The sequence below is a fragment of the Copidosoma floridanum genome, unplaced genomic scaffold, assembly GCF_036245765.1.
Source record: "Copidosoma floridanum isolate Cflo_tuat_1 unplaced genomic scaffold, Cflo_Japanese_pri ptg000020l, whole genome shotgun sequence".
NCBI classification, from domain to species: domain Eukaryota; kingdom Metazoa; phylum Arthropoda; class Insecta; order Hymenoptera; family Encyrtidae; genus Copidosoma; species Copidosoma floridanum.
Window position 1 is genome coordinate 27343062 of NW_028321897.1, and position 15372 is coordinate 27358433.

A 15372-nucleotide genomic window follows, 5' to 3' on the forward strand; every position below is an offset into this window, starting at 1 on the left:
TCCTTAGTCGATTTTCACGGGATACTCAAGCAGAGTGTCAAAAATTTAAGAAAAAACTTTGTTAGTGCTCTGTTACTATGTTGGAAATAATAAATTATATTATATGTAGAATAAAATGGATTGATGCATAAGTTTATTATTTATTATGCATCGTGACCTCATGTTCTCGTTCAAAATGAACGTAGATAGACTATCAAAAAAGCTATTCAATTTTGATGTACAAGTCGTCAACAATTACATAAATTATTTTTATGTATGTTAAACCAATTTTGTTGAATTCTTTGGCTACTTGTAATGTGCAGTTCTATATTTTTTACCAATTTCATGGATTTACTAACTAAAATGCAGTAGACAATGCACAAAAACAAACTTGTTTTAAACATAAGAAAAAATGTGAAAGTTCCTGTGGTCATTATTAGTAGCCATAGCCTGAGTAAGTGTTACAGTACTTTTTATCAGCGGTATTATTTTATAACTTTAAAAATTAGAAAAAAAAAATCTTTTACACATTATTACTATCCAATATGTTATTGATTTTATTGTCTGAGATCTGAACCATGGAGTGCCCAACAGCTTGAGACATAAATATGTGGCCAGTATTGTGAAAAACAGAGATTCTGCTTTTAATAGATGAGATTTCTATAATAATCTTTATTTCCTTAAAAATACTCTTTTGTTTTTTTTGAAATAAACAAATAAAGAATGGGTCAATATTTTCATAGGCAGGAATAAATATCAGTTGTCCTTAATTTTTACCTTCCTTGCTCTTTTTCCCGTAATTATCTTTTTTCTTTCCAAGTATATGAGTCTTTCATGCGAACACTTGCAAAGTTCCCCTGAGATAACTCAATAATTTAGCCCACTGGATACTATTTACAGGGCACAGCAGTTATCTCATGCATACCCCAGCTATTTTCAAGTTTGATAAAAACATATTCTCCAACAAACCATCTAATTCGCTGTACGCATAATTAATAGTGACTTTGCTCGATGAGCTGGCCAGGTATTGGCTGTCCTTCAAAAACGAAGTGCCTGGAGATCTACTTATCGCCAGAAGTGTTTTAGTATCCTGTGTACTCATCCCATCGACAAAGCCCAAGAAAGGAATCTTGATAATTTTAAATGTGATTCAAACCCTGATCGCCCAAGTTTCTCCAGCTAGAAGGCTAGCACACTTACCACAATGCCTCTGACGAAAAGAAATACACAAACTATTCAAATGTTTTAATAATAGCAGTATTTTACCAAAAAAGTTTAAAAATATATAAGTTAAAAAAAAAATGTATATAAATTACCCGAAATTTAAAAATATATAATGACCTAAATTAAAGTACCATACGGAACTTATGAACTTGACAGAATACATAAAACTTATGTCCTTTTTTAAATATTATCTCAAAAGTCATTAGTCCCAATGAAAAACTTATTTCATATTTCCTTCCAAAAGTTATACACAATTAATGAAAAAAATTTTTTTTAGCACATTCACGTATATAATATAGTTTTCTATTGATCAATAAGATAACAAACAAAATACAATCCCTCCAAATTTTATTTCAATACCTCTTGACGTCACATGTTTATTTGTCAATACTCATTGTAATCCTTGCAAGTATGTGCAGAAGTTTTCTGCATTAATTTCATCCTAAATTGTCTAAATGATGTATTCTTATGAGTTTTCACTCGTTTGCTTTATTTTGTTTATAATTTCCTGCAATACTTATAAATATAGCAAGACTAAACGATGAACCCAACAAGATAAACTTAAAATTTTACACTTATTCTTGCTAGAAAGTCAAAATGTCATATTATCTAATTATTAACAAATTTTTTGCGTTAACTTCATCCTTAAATTGTATCCATAACGTATTTTTTAAAAATTGTACTTGCCTAAAATTTCACGCTTATTTCTGGTAGGAGGTTAAATGTAAATTTTTTTGTGACTGTCTATCTAAATATGTTGAAGCTGGTAAACAAACATCGATGAATCGTAGTAGAGAAGACATGAAGATGTTAAAAAAACATTTGGTAGTGTCTCAACATATCATAAGTTATCAACATAATTTTTATAAGAACATATTCAAGTTCTGTGATTAGGAGGAAAGTTAAGCATAAGTCATTGTATCGCAAATTATGAATGTATTAATTTCTGTAACAATACATTAATTAGAAAATAAGACGTAAAATTGCTAAGAAAGACATATCATTCGTTGTGTCAGGAGCTTTTTTACTTTGTTATTTCAATATACTTATATCTTTTGCAATGTATAGTTTTCTGTGTCATTTAGTTAGTAAATTTAGCCATTAAGCTAAAAAATCCTTAGCCTGGAAAGCGTCAGTCCTTAAAACGAACTAATGTCCACATTATTTATGTGGTTCTTCAGTATTCGTTATTAAACTTCAAAATGGATTGGAATTAATTGTTTTAATTTTGTTCCAGGTTTTCATGATATTTAGTGCAATAGACCTTGACAAAAGTCTGGCTAAATAACTTACTTGATTTGAATTTACCAATCATATAACAAACAAGAAGACTTTTATTACGTAGTCATTAATTGAAGACAGGATAAGAATTGTTTTATGCAATTTACGATGTAGTATTGACTTTTTCGATTTATAATTAGAACTCAAAAAAATTGATAAAATTTTAAACTCTTTGTACTGAAATTGACTAATTGAACAGTATTTTTTTCCTTTAAACATAACTAAAATTACTATTTATTCTCAGATGAGGTAAAAAGTAAAATACTTTACAAACTTAGGCAAGCAAAAATATATCTTTAATCGAAATAACATCTTTTGATCATAAAAAGATTTTTATTGATATTTTACGTAAAAAATATATAAATGAGCTTACCACGCTTAAATTTCTCCAGTCTAAAAGATCACTTAACCGTTCAGTTCTATTTCTTTGTATGATTCTCTGTCGTCTATTAAGTCGACAAAAGTCAAACATATACTGAGCAAGTTGCTGTATACTTGCTTCTAAGCTTATAAACCGTCGATCTACGATATAAATCCCATAACTCATAGGATCTGCAACGTGTTCCTGCATGAAACATCCAAATCCAGATAAATTTGTTGTAATACTTGGTATACCCATAACAGTACATTCAGCTGGAGTATAGCCCCACGGCTCGTAGTAGGACGGAAACACTCCCAAATGACACCCACGTACAAACTCTTCGTAGTCGAGGCCAAAAAGTGGATTTGTTGATGACAAAAATTCAGGATGAAAAACAATCTGTAAAATACTTCTAATCTTAATTTAAATAAAACTTTGATCACTCCAAAGTTGAATCAAAATATTTATGAAATAAATGAGGAATACTATTTAAATGTAACTAAAAATTAATAAATGAAACTCTTAACGACGTAGATGATCTAGTAAAAACTTTTCTATCAAAAACTGATTTAATGAAGTATGAATTGTTTTGCTTACAAATACCAACAGCCGTTATATAAGATTTGTTTTTCGAAAAACTGTGGCCTGGACCAGTAATTAAAAGTTTAACTTTACCTTGTGCTGTCATACTGTCAGCCCCTTAGCTGTAATATAACCTACTTACAATAAATATTATCTCATGACAAACACTTTACAAGGCTCAATACTTCCACTTACGGAGTGGAGAAAAATATGTGACAAATTTATTTAGAGTAATAGTGTTGAAAAAATATTCTTTGAGACAACTTGTAAAACATACTAATAGCATAGCGTACAAGCTAATAATTGACTTTAGAAATTAATTGCAACATAACATTAGAGTATTATACACGGCTTTGAAAAACTTACTAAAAACTTCTAGATAATTTGAAACTCCAAAATTATATTTTAACCCTTTAACTTATATGTTAAGAAGTAGATGTTCTTTAATTACAGACTGTTTGATACTTATTTTAACTTCGATTTTTAATTTAATGATACTCTACCATAAACTTATCAAAACCTTATACTACCTTATAAATAAAATAAACCATGTATTTCGATGGTTGCCTTTTTGGATAGTACAATATTTCAGGAAAAAATCTCCAGAAAAAAACTGCAGAAGTAACAGTAGATAATCTATCTGCATTAAGTCTTCATCAAGAATCAGACATCCCTTATAAATAATAAGCAATTAAAGCAAAAAAGATTGCATTCATGAAGCATCATCCAGTACAACCAAGTGATAAATATATTGATCTCCCATTGAAAGCAAATAAAATCTACAATCAATCTTCATACGATAGAACTAAAGTTTTCCGTAAATGGATTTCTTATTAATAAATTGTGCTGCAATATTTGTATAGTATCTTCTTTTCGCAGAGAAAGTCCATTTGTTGTTGGGCTTACCGTTGACGTTCAACACATCTATAGTCAAATTAAAAAGCATGAAAATGCCGCTAAACATGAAAATTGTGTGATCAGCTACATGCATTCAGAATAAAGATATTAATACCTTAATAGACACAAACATGGCAGAACGACGACACAGTGATATCGAAATCAAAACACAAGTAATCAAACGAATAATTAATATCATTCTTTTTATAGGTAATGAAGGTCTAGCTTATAGAGTATTTTGTGAAAATGCTGCAGATCTAACTAACGAAAGTGTAAATTACGGAAACTTCCTTAAAAAAGTTCTTTTAATTTGCAAGTATGATCAAATATAAGACATCCATGTTAAAATCTCCTTACAAAAAAGTACCAAGCAAAAAAGCAAAGCATCTTGCTTAACAAGTTCATGGTGATATTGTTATACTTCTATCAACAATATTTGTAAATAAAGTGATAAAGTATCTTACAAGATGTATTCATAATAACAACTCCTGTTTCAAATTATCTTCAAAAAAGTGGTTTGAATTACTGAGTAGGGTATCAACTCTTTTAAAATTTTTACAAAGAAATCGGTGAAAAAAAAAAAAGAGTTTGATAAAATACATGATTATACTACGAATTTTGTAAATCATATCGACTGAGAACTCAATCAAAAAGAAATTGACATGAAAATTCAATGCAGCTTACCACAGAAGAAGATATTGATGAAAAAGAAGAGATGGAGAGTTAGCTAATAATGAAGCAAGAAAGATTTATAACGACCCATTGAAAAAATATAAAAGGGACGTAAATAGTTGTTGCAACACTTTGGCCCGTCACAACAAACCCCCACCACCTACGTAGGAGCTTTCCATCATGAGCAAAGGCGAGGCATGTGAGGTGGGGGACATGACCCCACCACAATTAGGGCTCCTCCCAACTTTAAGCGTGAAGAGAGGGCTCCCCCACTTTTGAGATACTAGATAGGTTAAAAATTCTCCCTCTCGCTTAGTATGGGTATTTTTTAAATAATATTAATAGGTTTCTTCAATATAAAGGGTCCAACATATTTTTAAATTTTTTTCATGACATCAAAATAAAATGTGATTTATAAGGATGTGGTGTTAATTTTAGGTAAGTAACAACAAAGGTACATACGTTTATTAATTCATTTTAGAATTCAAAGCCTCTACAAGTGCCATTGTATGAAATGACGCAATATTGTATATAAAATCGCATACACATTCTTTTGTTAAATATTCGCATTTCTTCGTATCTGTAGACACGACTTTTTCATGCATGCTCTCTACATCTGAATCATTCATATCTCTTACAATTTTCTTCACAATATCAGATCTATAAAAATCGATTTGCGCTTCATACATATAACTACATTTTTCTGAAATATAATCTACAAACTTCTGCACAACAGTAGGCATCAAATCCGACAAATCACTCAATATACGTAAATTACAATCAATACATTTGACAATGAATTCACTTCAATGATCAAAGGTCACCTTTTTTAGAACTAAACTACGACGATATTGCTTCGCGACACTACCACTCACACCTTGTTTTCGTCCTTCTTCAAGCTCAATAGCCTTGTCGTTATAACTTACAGTAAACTTTAGAGACCAGTTGGACCCATAAATTTTAATGTCCTGCAAGTTGCTGTCGTCCGTGGTAAAATACTTCTCAATGTCTATAAACGCCAATTTGAATTCATTCCAATCCAAAATTTTGAAAGGAATCCCTTTGAAATCTGTGCCTAATAGACGAACTACAGGTTCCCAATCGTTGTCAAGTAATTTCTTATATTCAAGACCAACTATGACTTTTTTGCCAAATGATTTATTCAAGCCATAAAGCTTGCAATAAATCTGCGTAGGTGACTGTTGATACTGTTTTGCGCTAGAGAGATCGATTGCTACTGACGACCCAACCATCTTTTTCTGGAACTCTATTTTTCTGTTCAATTGTACTGACGATATGACGAGCAGGCAGAGACTAACGACTAATCCGACTTTTTATACTAGTTGTAGCTCAAAAGAGACAGTGTGAAGAACGTTTGGAGGTGGTAAGTCACGTTTCAGCATAAAAAATTGCGTTGACAACACATTCAGGATAACGTTAAATAAAGCAAGTATGATCATGTATCGCGCGCGGATAAAAAAACGCTGCGTATGAAATTTTTTACAAACTACAAACATTCAGAGGTAGGACCGCAAAACGCTGACATCGTTTATTTTTAGAATTCATAATAATGTAACATTAGTATCTGTCACTAGATGTTCAAGAATGCGCAAACTGCAAGTATATTCATGGATACACTTATATGGAAGACATTTTACTGCTACTTTTTTGTAAACATTTTACCAGACAACCGCTACCGACCGACACCAAGCTTCTCAAATTTTTTTTGCTACATCTCAATGACATAAAACGTCTGGCGATTTCGTCATTCTTTTTTAAATCAGCGGAAAAATTGTCGAGAAATTTTTGAAAACCTAAACCGTTGCTCATGTAAAACAAAAACATCAAACAAAACTGACCACATACGTTTAAAGATATGCTTTGTAACTGTTTGACATTCCAACGCAGTTTCTTACAATTTTTACGAAATCGATTAATGTGCTGCGGTACAAAAGGTTGCATACAATAGCTATCGAAATATAAACCATTGGAATGTGCATCAACGTACATAGCAATTCAATGCATACCTGGTTTTGTGTGATCGTCAGTGTTAATGACGAGAGCTGTCGGTTTCGTCCACACCCATGGGATTTGATCGGCTGGGAACACACCGGTGGTATGCGTTGTCATTTGCGACAGAATCTGCAGTATCTGTAGGCTGTCCATTACGTTCACAGAGCCAAGATTTCAGCTTATGAGCGTTATTTAAGGCACACCGATATTTTTGATGATTTGGTTTTAATGCGTGATGCATACAATGCACAACCAATGATGAATCTTTTAAAGGCGGACAGTCAATATCGTATTCTAAATTTATTACTTGACAAAGAGCTATTTTATGTAAATCGTACCACTTTTCGCAACCTCTAACGTAAATTTTTCTCGCACTTCCTCCAATATCATTCAAAATTTTGAAAATTGCTTTTAAAGGTACTTCACCCTCAAAGAAATCAAGGCCATAATAATGTCTGGACAACCAAATCTATGTCGTTGCGCATCCTTACTTAATTTTTGCAAACGACAAGGAGGTGTCACCACCCAATGAGCGTAAAAGTCATTGTTCAAAGCAACGATAGCAACTTCTTTCGGCACTATTACGTCTTTCTTCACCTTGAAATACTGAATGTCGACTACAAGCTAAATTGCAATTTATGGATGATTGAGCGTACCAGCAGCAACTAACCCGAGAAACGATTGGCGTGTCCGAGTAGTGAGTGTAAGTATAATATATGTAGTAAGTGGTGCCATCTAACCGCTAAAGTTGACCATGACTTGACGTGACGCATCAATTTCGAGAATATTCTCGTACTCGGCATACACTATACAATTAACAGTCGAAGTTAGAGCGTCCGCAAACCAAACGTCCAATCTAATACTGCCGCGTTTAATTAGGTTCCAATGAGAACATTCGTTGGCCGATAAATCCAGTGTTAAATCAAAAGCAAAGAGACAGTAACCGTTGGGATAAGAATCGCGATCAATGTGGTTTCCTTCATTGAGAAAGTGAACGCCTGTGCCCGAAAACAAGGTATGATAAGCATCTACGTATAAATTATTCGTTTTAAAGTCTGGCTGTAATGATTTGGAAGGAACTTGAACACCGTCAATGTACAAACAAAGAAAATTTATATTGAAATGATGAAAATTAAACGGATTCATAGTACGATCGCCATTATAAGCTTGATTTTTCACGAAACCGACGATTATTCGCTTAGATAACTGACCCAAAATAATATTATCTAAAGTTTTGCCGTGAATACCACTATGCATCGTCACAGCTTTTACTTCGACACGCGTGAGCGGATATTTTGCTGTACTCTTTGACAGAGCTTTGGTATGAGCTAATAAAATAGATGGGCTTACTTTAACGCGTCTCACTAAAAGATTTGCTTCTTCGGAACGAACGGAAACCAAGTTTAAAGTGTCTATGAGACAAAATGCATCGCGAGATCTTACTACTCGCATCCTCACCTCAACGCCATTGATGAGTAATTTTTCCTGATTGCATACATCGCAATCAAGATGACCAATCAGGTCAATCGGTTTCTTTGCTGGTAGTAGTGTACGTCACTTGACGAGACCCGCGTTGGCATCCAACACATCGTCCATCTTTGTCGCCGTATCGTCGTATCATAATGCACTCGTTAAATGGGATGATTTTGCCGCAGGAGCGTAATTCAATAAAGTTTTCAAATACGCTCTGTAAGCGTACGCGTTGTTAGGAGGCGATTCAGGTTTCTGATTAAAAAACACATCGACTTGATTGAACAACGAATGCATAAAATTATTGATTGGTCCCGTCTTTGAGATTTTAGATGCTACGTCAGTATTTAATTCATTATCTTCATTGACGGCCAACTTGACACGAAGACTGAGCATCGTGTGCGCAAGATCGATGTATTCGTTACCATTACCTGGTACGACAAATTCGATTGGTGAATCATCCGTGAGCGATGATATCGGCTTGTATTGAATTCAGTGCGATCCCTTGATAGTTGTTTGAGTCAGCGGAGTATCAAACAAAAGAAGCTCAGACTTTAAGCACTTGCATGAGTGACTGTGCAAAAAAGCCATTTTTAAAAAATTTAACTTTCAAAAATATCTCTTGTAGTTCTCTGTCCCTTCTTTTTTTTCCTTTTATTGTTCTCTTCTTCTTTTACTCTTGCTAACACGCTTTCTTAGTTTTTTTCTTTTTACTCTTACGCCGACCACGCCTAGACTGCACAGTTCTACGAAGCAATTGCAACTGAAATGGTTCGTCGCACCGTCCGAGTTTATATCCCGATCCTTACATCAGCTTGTTCAATTTTTCCTCGGCTTTTCTCTTCAGCGCATGATCAGACTCCATCACACGAGTGCGGAATGTCTCTTTGAAAGGTATATTTTCAGCAGTGACGTCAGACATAATGTTCATACCTGCACGAACAGCTTCTTTGCCAACCGCTTTGGCACCTCGTTTAATGAGTGGTAAAACTCGTCGAAATACTCCAGCAAGAAACGATCCGATACCTCCATGTCCTCGTTGATAGGGCGTTCTAACGTAAATGCGTCCAATACCTCCTTCACTGTTTCCATAAATTGTGATCAGACTTCCACCACCACCACCACTTTGTGTAATAAAGTAGTCCTCGTAAGGATCTATAATTTTTAATCGATTCGTTTAAAGTGAAGCGTTACTATCAGTGTCCCAAAGTCGAATGGTATGGGGGGACCGGTCGGGTCCCTTATATCGATTTCGATGTTGTGAAAGGAGTTGAACAATAATGGTATATACATAGGTGGTGAGAAAATTTTATTTTTAACACAACCGTACGCGTAAACTTGAAGATCCAACGACACCGTCCGCAACGAACGCGATTAAACGTCTCCTACAATGTATGGTTCACAGAGGTCGCTGTAAATCATGAGCATTGACGGCAAAGCATTGGCGAGATTTGCTGGATTAATGGATCGAATTTTATTATTTTCCAAGAAAAGACTCGTTGTACTTTTAAAGCCCAAGATTTTATATAATTTTTCGGACAATATTAAATAGCGAAACATGTATTCACTGCGCACTGTTTCGGAACAGACTAACTTAGCCGCTACGTAACCACCCCTTTCCAAACTGAAAATCACGTGATCTTGTGTGGTATCGAAGCTATTGATTTCTTGTATCATTTCTTCAATATTTGTGTATAGACCGGGTTGTATGTAATTATCTACATGAATCACCGGACTTTCTGTGTACATTATTGTGTAGTCAAGGCATATATTGTAGGGCCATTTTTCTTTCGTTATTTTTTATCACATGTTAAAACGTTAATGGTAATTGAATTTCTGTTATACCAACACTCCATTGACCTTGCAAACTAATTTTCTGAGGTAATTTTGTCACGTAGTGCGTAGTAGTATTATCAGTATAATACTGCATGCTACTGTTGCTAGGCAACATAACGTGAAAGTCGTCCTTCATTTTATATCTTTTAAATACTAACTTTTTACCCAGGAATTAAATTTTTCAGGATATCCCTTCCAGCTGACGAAAAGTCCTTTAGAACGTCCTTTACCTCGACTTTTCAATATCTTGTCAACCTCAAAGAAGCTCTCGCTCAATTCCTTTTGTACTCTGCTCAACTCTTCCTCGTAAAAGAAACCGTCAATGTCTTCGTCAGCTAAATCTCTGAGAAAATAAACTGGAGGTTGTCGCGTGCAAGAGATACGTACAATTCTAAATAACTCTAAAGTCCAACCGCTTTCATAACCTTTGGCAAAGACACTTCTCGTCTTACTGATACGAACTAAATCTCCAACGTTGTACTTTGGATTTTTATAAATATGTCTATCATATCGTTGCTTTATGTTTTCTCGTGCTCGTGCAACATTGTGCAAAGTCACGTCAGCTGGCGCCGTCTTTGTTGACGAATGCTTTGTGCGGTTGTTTGACTCTATTATACTTGGAAGAATGTCTACAAAGCGTCGATTGTTTGCGTGTGTAAAGTATCGCTACATTCTTTCTTTAATAGTTCTTATAAAACGTTCGGCTATTGCAGCCTTTGTCTGTTGGCTACGTGCTACCCTGTATTTAATTTCATTATCTCGTAAAACGGATTGCATTTCACGTCCTACAAATTTTTTACCTTTATCCGTTTGGAGACACATTGGTGTACGATCATCGCTTCGATGTTTTATCCTTGATAGGTACCGCCCAAGCGTATTTGCTGATGACATCGATGACAACGAGAACATAAGCGTAGCCATTATTGTAAGTTTTTAAGGTTCTCAAGTCCACTAAATCAGCTTCCCACACATCGTCAAAGTTACGCACGTTATAGCTTCTTCTGTAAAAGCGATTTCTTATAGGCCTATGTAAATTATAGGTATCTTGACTTACTAGCCAACTAATAACGTTCGATCGCAAAAATTTATTTTTCACAGCACTTACAAGTTTGTTACCACCAGCGTATGCAGTTGGTCGCGCCGCGCCGCTTCGTAGTAAAGTTTTTGCAATGTCTTATGCATTATTCTTTTTTTTATTTTTTTTAGACTTAGGGCCAATGGCTCTCTTGATGCGCGAAAAAAACTTCTCAAATGTAATCTTGCTACACATGCAGCATGCTGTCAATAAAGCGACTGTTCGCTCATCCAGCGGTGTTTCTCCGGAAACCATACGCGAAAAAGCAAATTCAGCCAACGCCCGATCGGCTTTTACACGTTGACCCTTCTTCTCCGTAGCGTAGGCAAGATTGTGCTGACGACATACTTCGTCCAAGGGATTTATACCTACATTACCGGGCTCAATACGCTTTGATAGCTTCGTTCCAGAATCGCAAAATTTGTATCCAGGTACATGCATCTCAAACGGTAGCAAGCCGATTAAAGCGTTGAGAGCACTATTCTTTTCCTCCTCCTCGAGTTTCACTTCTGTTTCTTCGCCTTGGTCACTTTTCCGCTCAATCGACGCCATCTTTGTACTTGAATCGACGAAAGCACAGCTTTTCTAAACTTTTGTCTATTATTCGGTGACGTCGTTGATTCAGCACTACTTTTATCAAGAAAACTTTCACTATTCGACGTAGATCTCGGACTCTTATTTGGTGATTTTGATTTATCGTCGTCGTCGTCGTCGTTGTCGTCGTCGACGTCGTTGATCAGTAATCTTAATACTTGAGTGTTTCCGACACACTCTTGCGGAATGTTTGCCATACGAAGTGCCACTGCAAACTGATCTCGGCCCACTGGTGTGCGTTTTTTTTCTGTTCCTCAAGGCATTGTTCACCAGTTCGACAATGTTCGACTGTGGTATGCGAACGCTACCTATGATGACGGTATGTTCATTGGTCCACTCAAAGTTACCAGTAGCGCGCAATCGTCGTATGATAAGTGCAGTTTTTTGACGAAACTTTTTCGGTACGCTTTCGATAACCTCGGTATCCTGCTTTTCCTCCTCTTTACGTTTCTCTTCGTCCTCGTCGACGTCGTCGTCAGAGGTATCGTTATCTTGCGATATCTTGGTGTTCTCCGTGATCGTGTCCGCATGTCATTTTCTTTCGCTGTCCAATTTTTTAAGGTGCAAATATTGTTGTAAAATTTGTTGGTACTTCTTCCATTTTTCTCGCTCATCGGTATACGGTAAATTCAAGATGTCGTTCATTTCTGCGTCGAGCCAACTCATTGTTGTGCCCAGCGTTTGCACAGACTTCAGACCATCGTTGAGAAACGCGCTTAACAATCGATCCACGCTTTCTTGAGGCAGAAGAATCATTTTAATTACGTGTTCCATATTTGTTACAGCATCGACAACACCGTTCCGAGGAGTGGACCCAACAAAGTAGGTAAGAAACTCCCTCCCTGTTTTACGATGATTTTTTTCTTTGACGACGGATGAATTTTTGCGTTCGCAAGCTTTCTGAGAACGCTGGCGTGTCTACGCAAGCGTTTTTTGTGCACCGCAATTAGTGAAACATTTTCTTCGAGAATGTTCAAAGCACACTCACAAATGTGCTTGATTAGCGTCTTTTCTGCTTTGCGCAACAGAGCTCTCTGTTGTTCAGTGTCGAGATGATAAAGAGCTCTCAAAATGGCAACGTGCTCTTGACCAAATGGGGAACGTAACTTTAGTGCCATTACAACGACGCGATTAGACCATGGTTCATCGTGTCGCTTCCTTTCATCTGTTTCTTAGCCACGCATACGTACAGATTCTCGTCATTCGGAAAAATACAAGTTCGAAATCGACAATTGTCCAGTGTATTTCGTTTGAGGTCCAAAAAAAGGTAACCAAATGGCCGGGAAGTAGCGTCTCAATAAGCTTCTTGCAAGAACCGAGGATTTTCTGGGCACACTTGCCTCAAAAAATGTTGTATTTGAGCGCGATCTCGTAAATTTCTAAAGATGACAATGTATTTCGAGTTTAGCAATATATCGCGTTGACTCTTACCTTAATGAAATATATTTTGCGTGATAAAAATAACGCTCAAATTGTTATGATGACTACCTTTAGTAAATAAATCAACGATACCGCTAGTACCGGATGATTCGCGCATTAAATCGTCAATAATAATCAGTTTTGATCTATGATCGCCCACCCAATCGCTGTTTTGTGGTGATCCCTCGTGAAACTCAATATTACTCCCGAGATCACGGTAACTAGACTGCCACTCACCGTAACAAAAAATAATCTGCTCGAATCGAGTATCACTCATACGGACAATGTGTCGTAAAAACCGTCTAACAAACACAGTTTTTCCGCAACCTGTGGGTCCACTCAGTGTACACGTCCACGGGTGTTGCCATCGCGTATCCATACTGCCCAACTAAGCTCTGTCGAAAAGCTGATTGACCACGGCGGGGGCCTCCGTGGACCGCTCACAAAATCGCGAGCGCTTTTGGAAGGCTAGCACAAAGGCGGCTCGTGCGACCAATCAGCTCGTTTCGTCGGTTCAACAGCCAATCGAGCTCTTTTCGCCGCCGCCGCCGCCGCGCCCCACCATCGATCATGGATGGCGACCAATCGGCTTGTAACGTCGTGGCAATTGGAGCACCTATTGCGCAGGATCAAGATTACCTTATTAAAAAGTTTCCTCCTTATTTGTGCAAGTTTTAAGGTTGAAGCCGCACGAGTAACTGACATCGAAATAATTTTTTTTCAAAGTTAAAGATTCGTGGCAAAGAATGTGCTGATGTCACAGTTTTCGAAATATGTATCCAGTTTCATCAAACATTCGTCGCAACGGTTTCAAGAATGCGCTGACGCGAGTATAAAGCGATCAAATACATTTTTCGGTACGTAAGGATGATTTTTGTATTCATGGTTTAAGTTTCGTGGTGAAGAATGTGCTGATGTCATCTTTTTTAAAATATTTATCGTATTTCATTAAACATCCGTTGCAACACCGATACGAGTATCAGGTAATCAATTACATTTTTACCTAGTATAAATGAGTAATGTGTTGGTCGTAAAAAGGACCGGTTTTTGCAATTGGATTAACTATTTTTCATGACTCAGTATCCATTTTTTTCGGATTCAGAAAATTATTTTGGGAAACGTATTTTTTTTTTTTTTTTTCACATGCTTTTTCTATAAGCGGTTTTCGACAATCATCTTCATCGTTCTTAGAGCTCGTGGATGTAGCGTTTGCTTTGCTATGCATCAAACCCATCTTGTCGTTTACTTGTTGATGCATCGGTTGTAAAAAGGGAAATGAACCAACCAACCAACAGCTTTATCGTACCTCGACCAAGTGAGTGTTTTCCCCTACTCTGATGTATTATATCCCTTTTCCTGCGACATCACGTTGGTAGCCATATGGATAACTCGTGGTCATGCTGTCAAAATATCTTTTACTATAGACTGGTTAAAACGTTTTTATTTCCGGTTGAGTCACTACATCGTGAAAAATTGTACGACAAATGGAAAAATTCGACAATCTTATTTCCGTAATATTAGTCATAACAAGCTCACGAATCGTGTCAAAATTTATCTTTTGACTATTGCTGTAATTTAATTTGATACCTTTAACTTTGCAAACATAATCTTTACTACCATCGGGTTTTTTAATCTTATATGCGTAAGACTTTGGCCCACCGGATAAAAACGAAGAAATGTATGCGCCAACTCCTTTATTGGCCAATTCGTCAGTGAGACTGCCTAGTGTCGTGCCAATGGGTAAATCGTCCAGTCCTTTTCGGGAAACATAAAAAACGGAATCTGTGTCGTAATAGAGAGTACGTTCTTCTAGAAAATTCAGTTACTCGAAAAGCTCTAAGCGTGCTTGTGCCGTCACAAAAGCGGCAACTACAACGTTACTTGATGGTTATGTCATCAAGGCCTCAGTCTTATAATTCCAGTTAACGTACAATGTATCATCGTTGACGGATAAAACACCATTAACATC

The 15372-nt window shown here is 36.2% G+C and overlaps 1 protein-coding gene across 3 annotated transcripts in view; it reads right to left on the reverse strand.

Moving 5' to 3' along the window:
* Positions 1–15372, reverse strand: part of GlyS (glycogen [starch] synthase) — a 1005553-nt gene that overhangs the window by 138052 nt on the left and 852129 nt on the right. For 2 of the 3 annotated variants that reach the window (XM_089593760.1, XM_089593759.1), the window contains one exon: positions 2858–3244. The exons of the other annotated variant lie outside the window; for it this stretch is intronic. In XM_089593760.1, coding sequence (XP_089449886.1) covers positions 2858–3244 — 387 coding nt within the window. The remainder of the gene's footprint in view (positions 1–2857; positions 3245–15372) is intronic. 3 annotated transcript variants of the gene reach the window in all.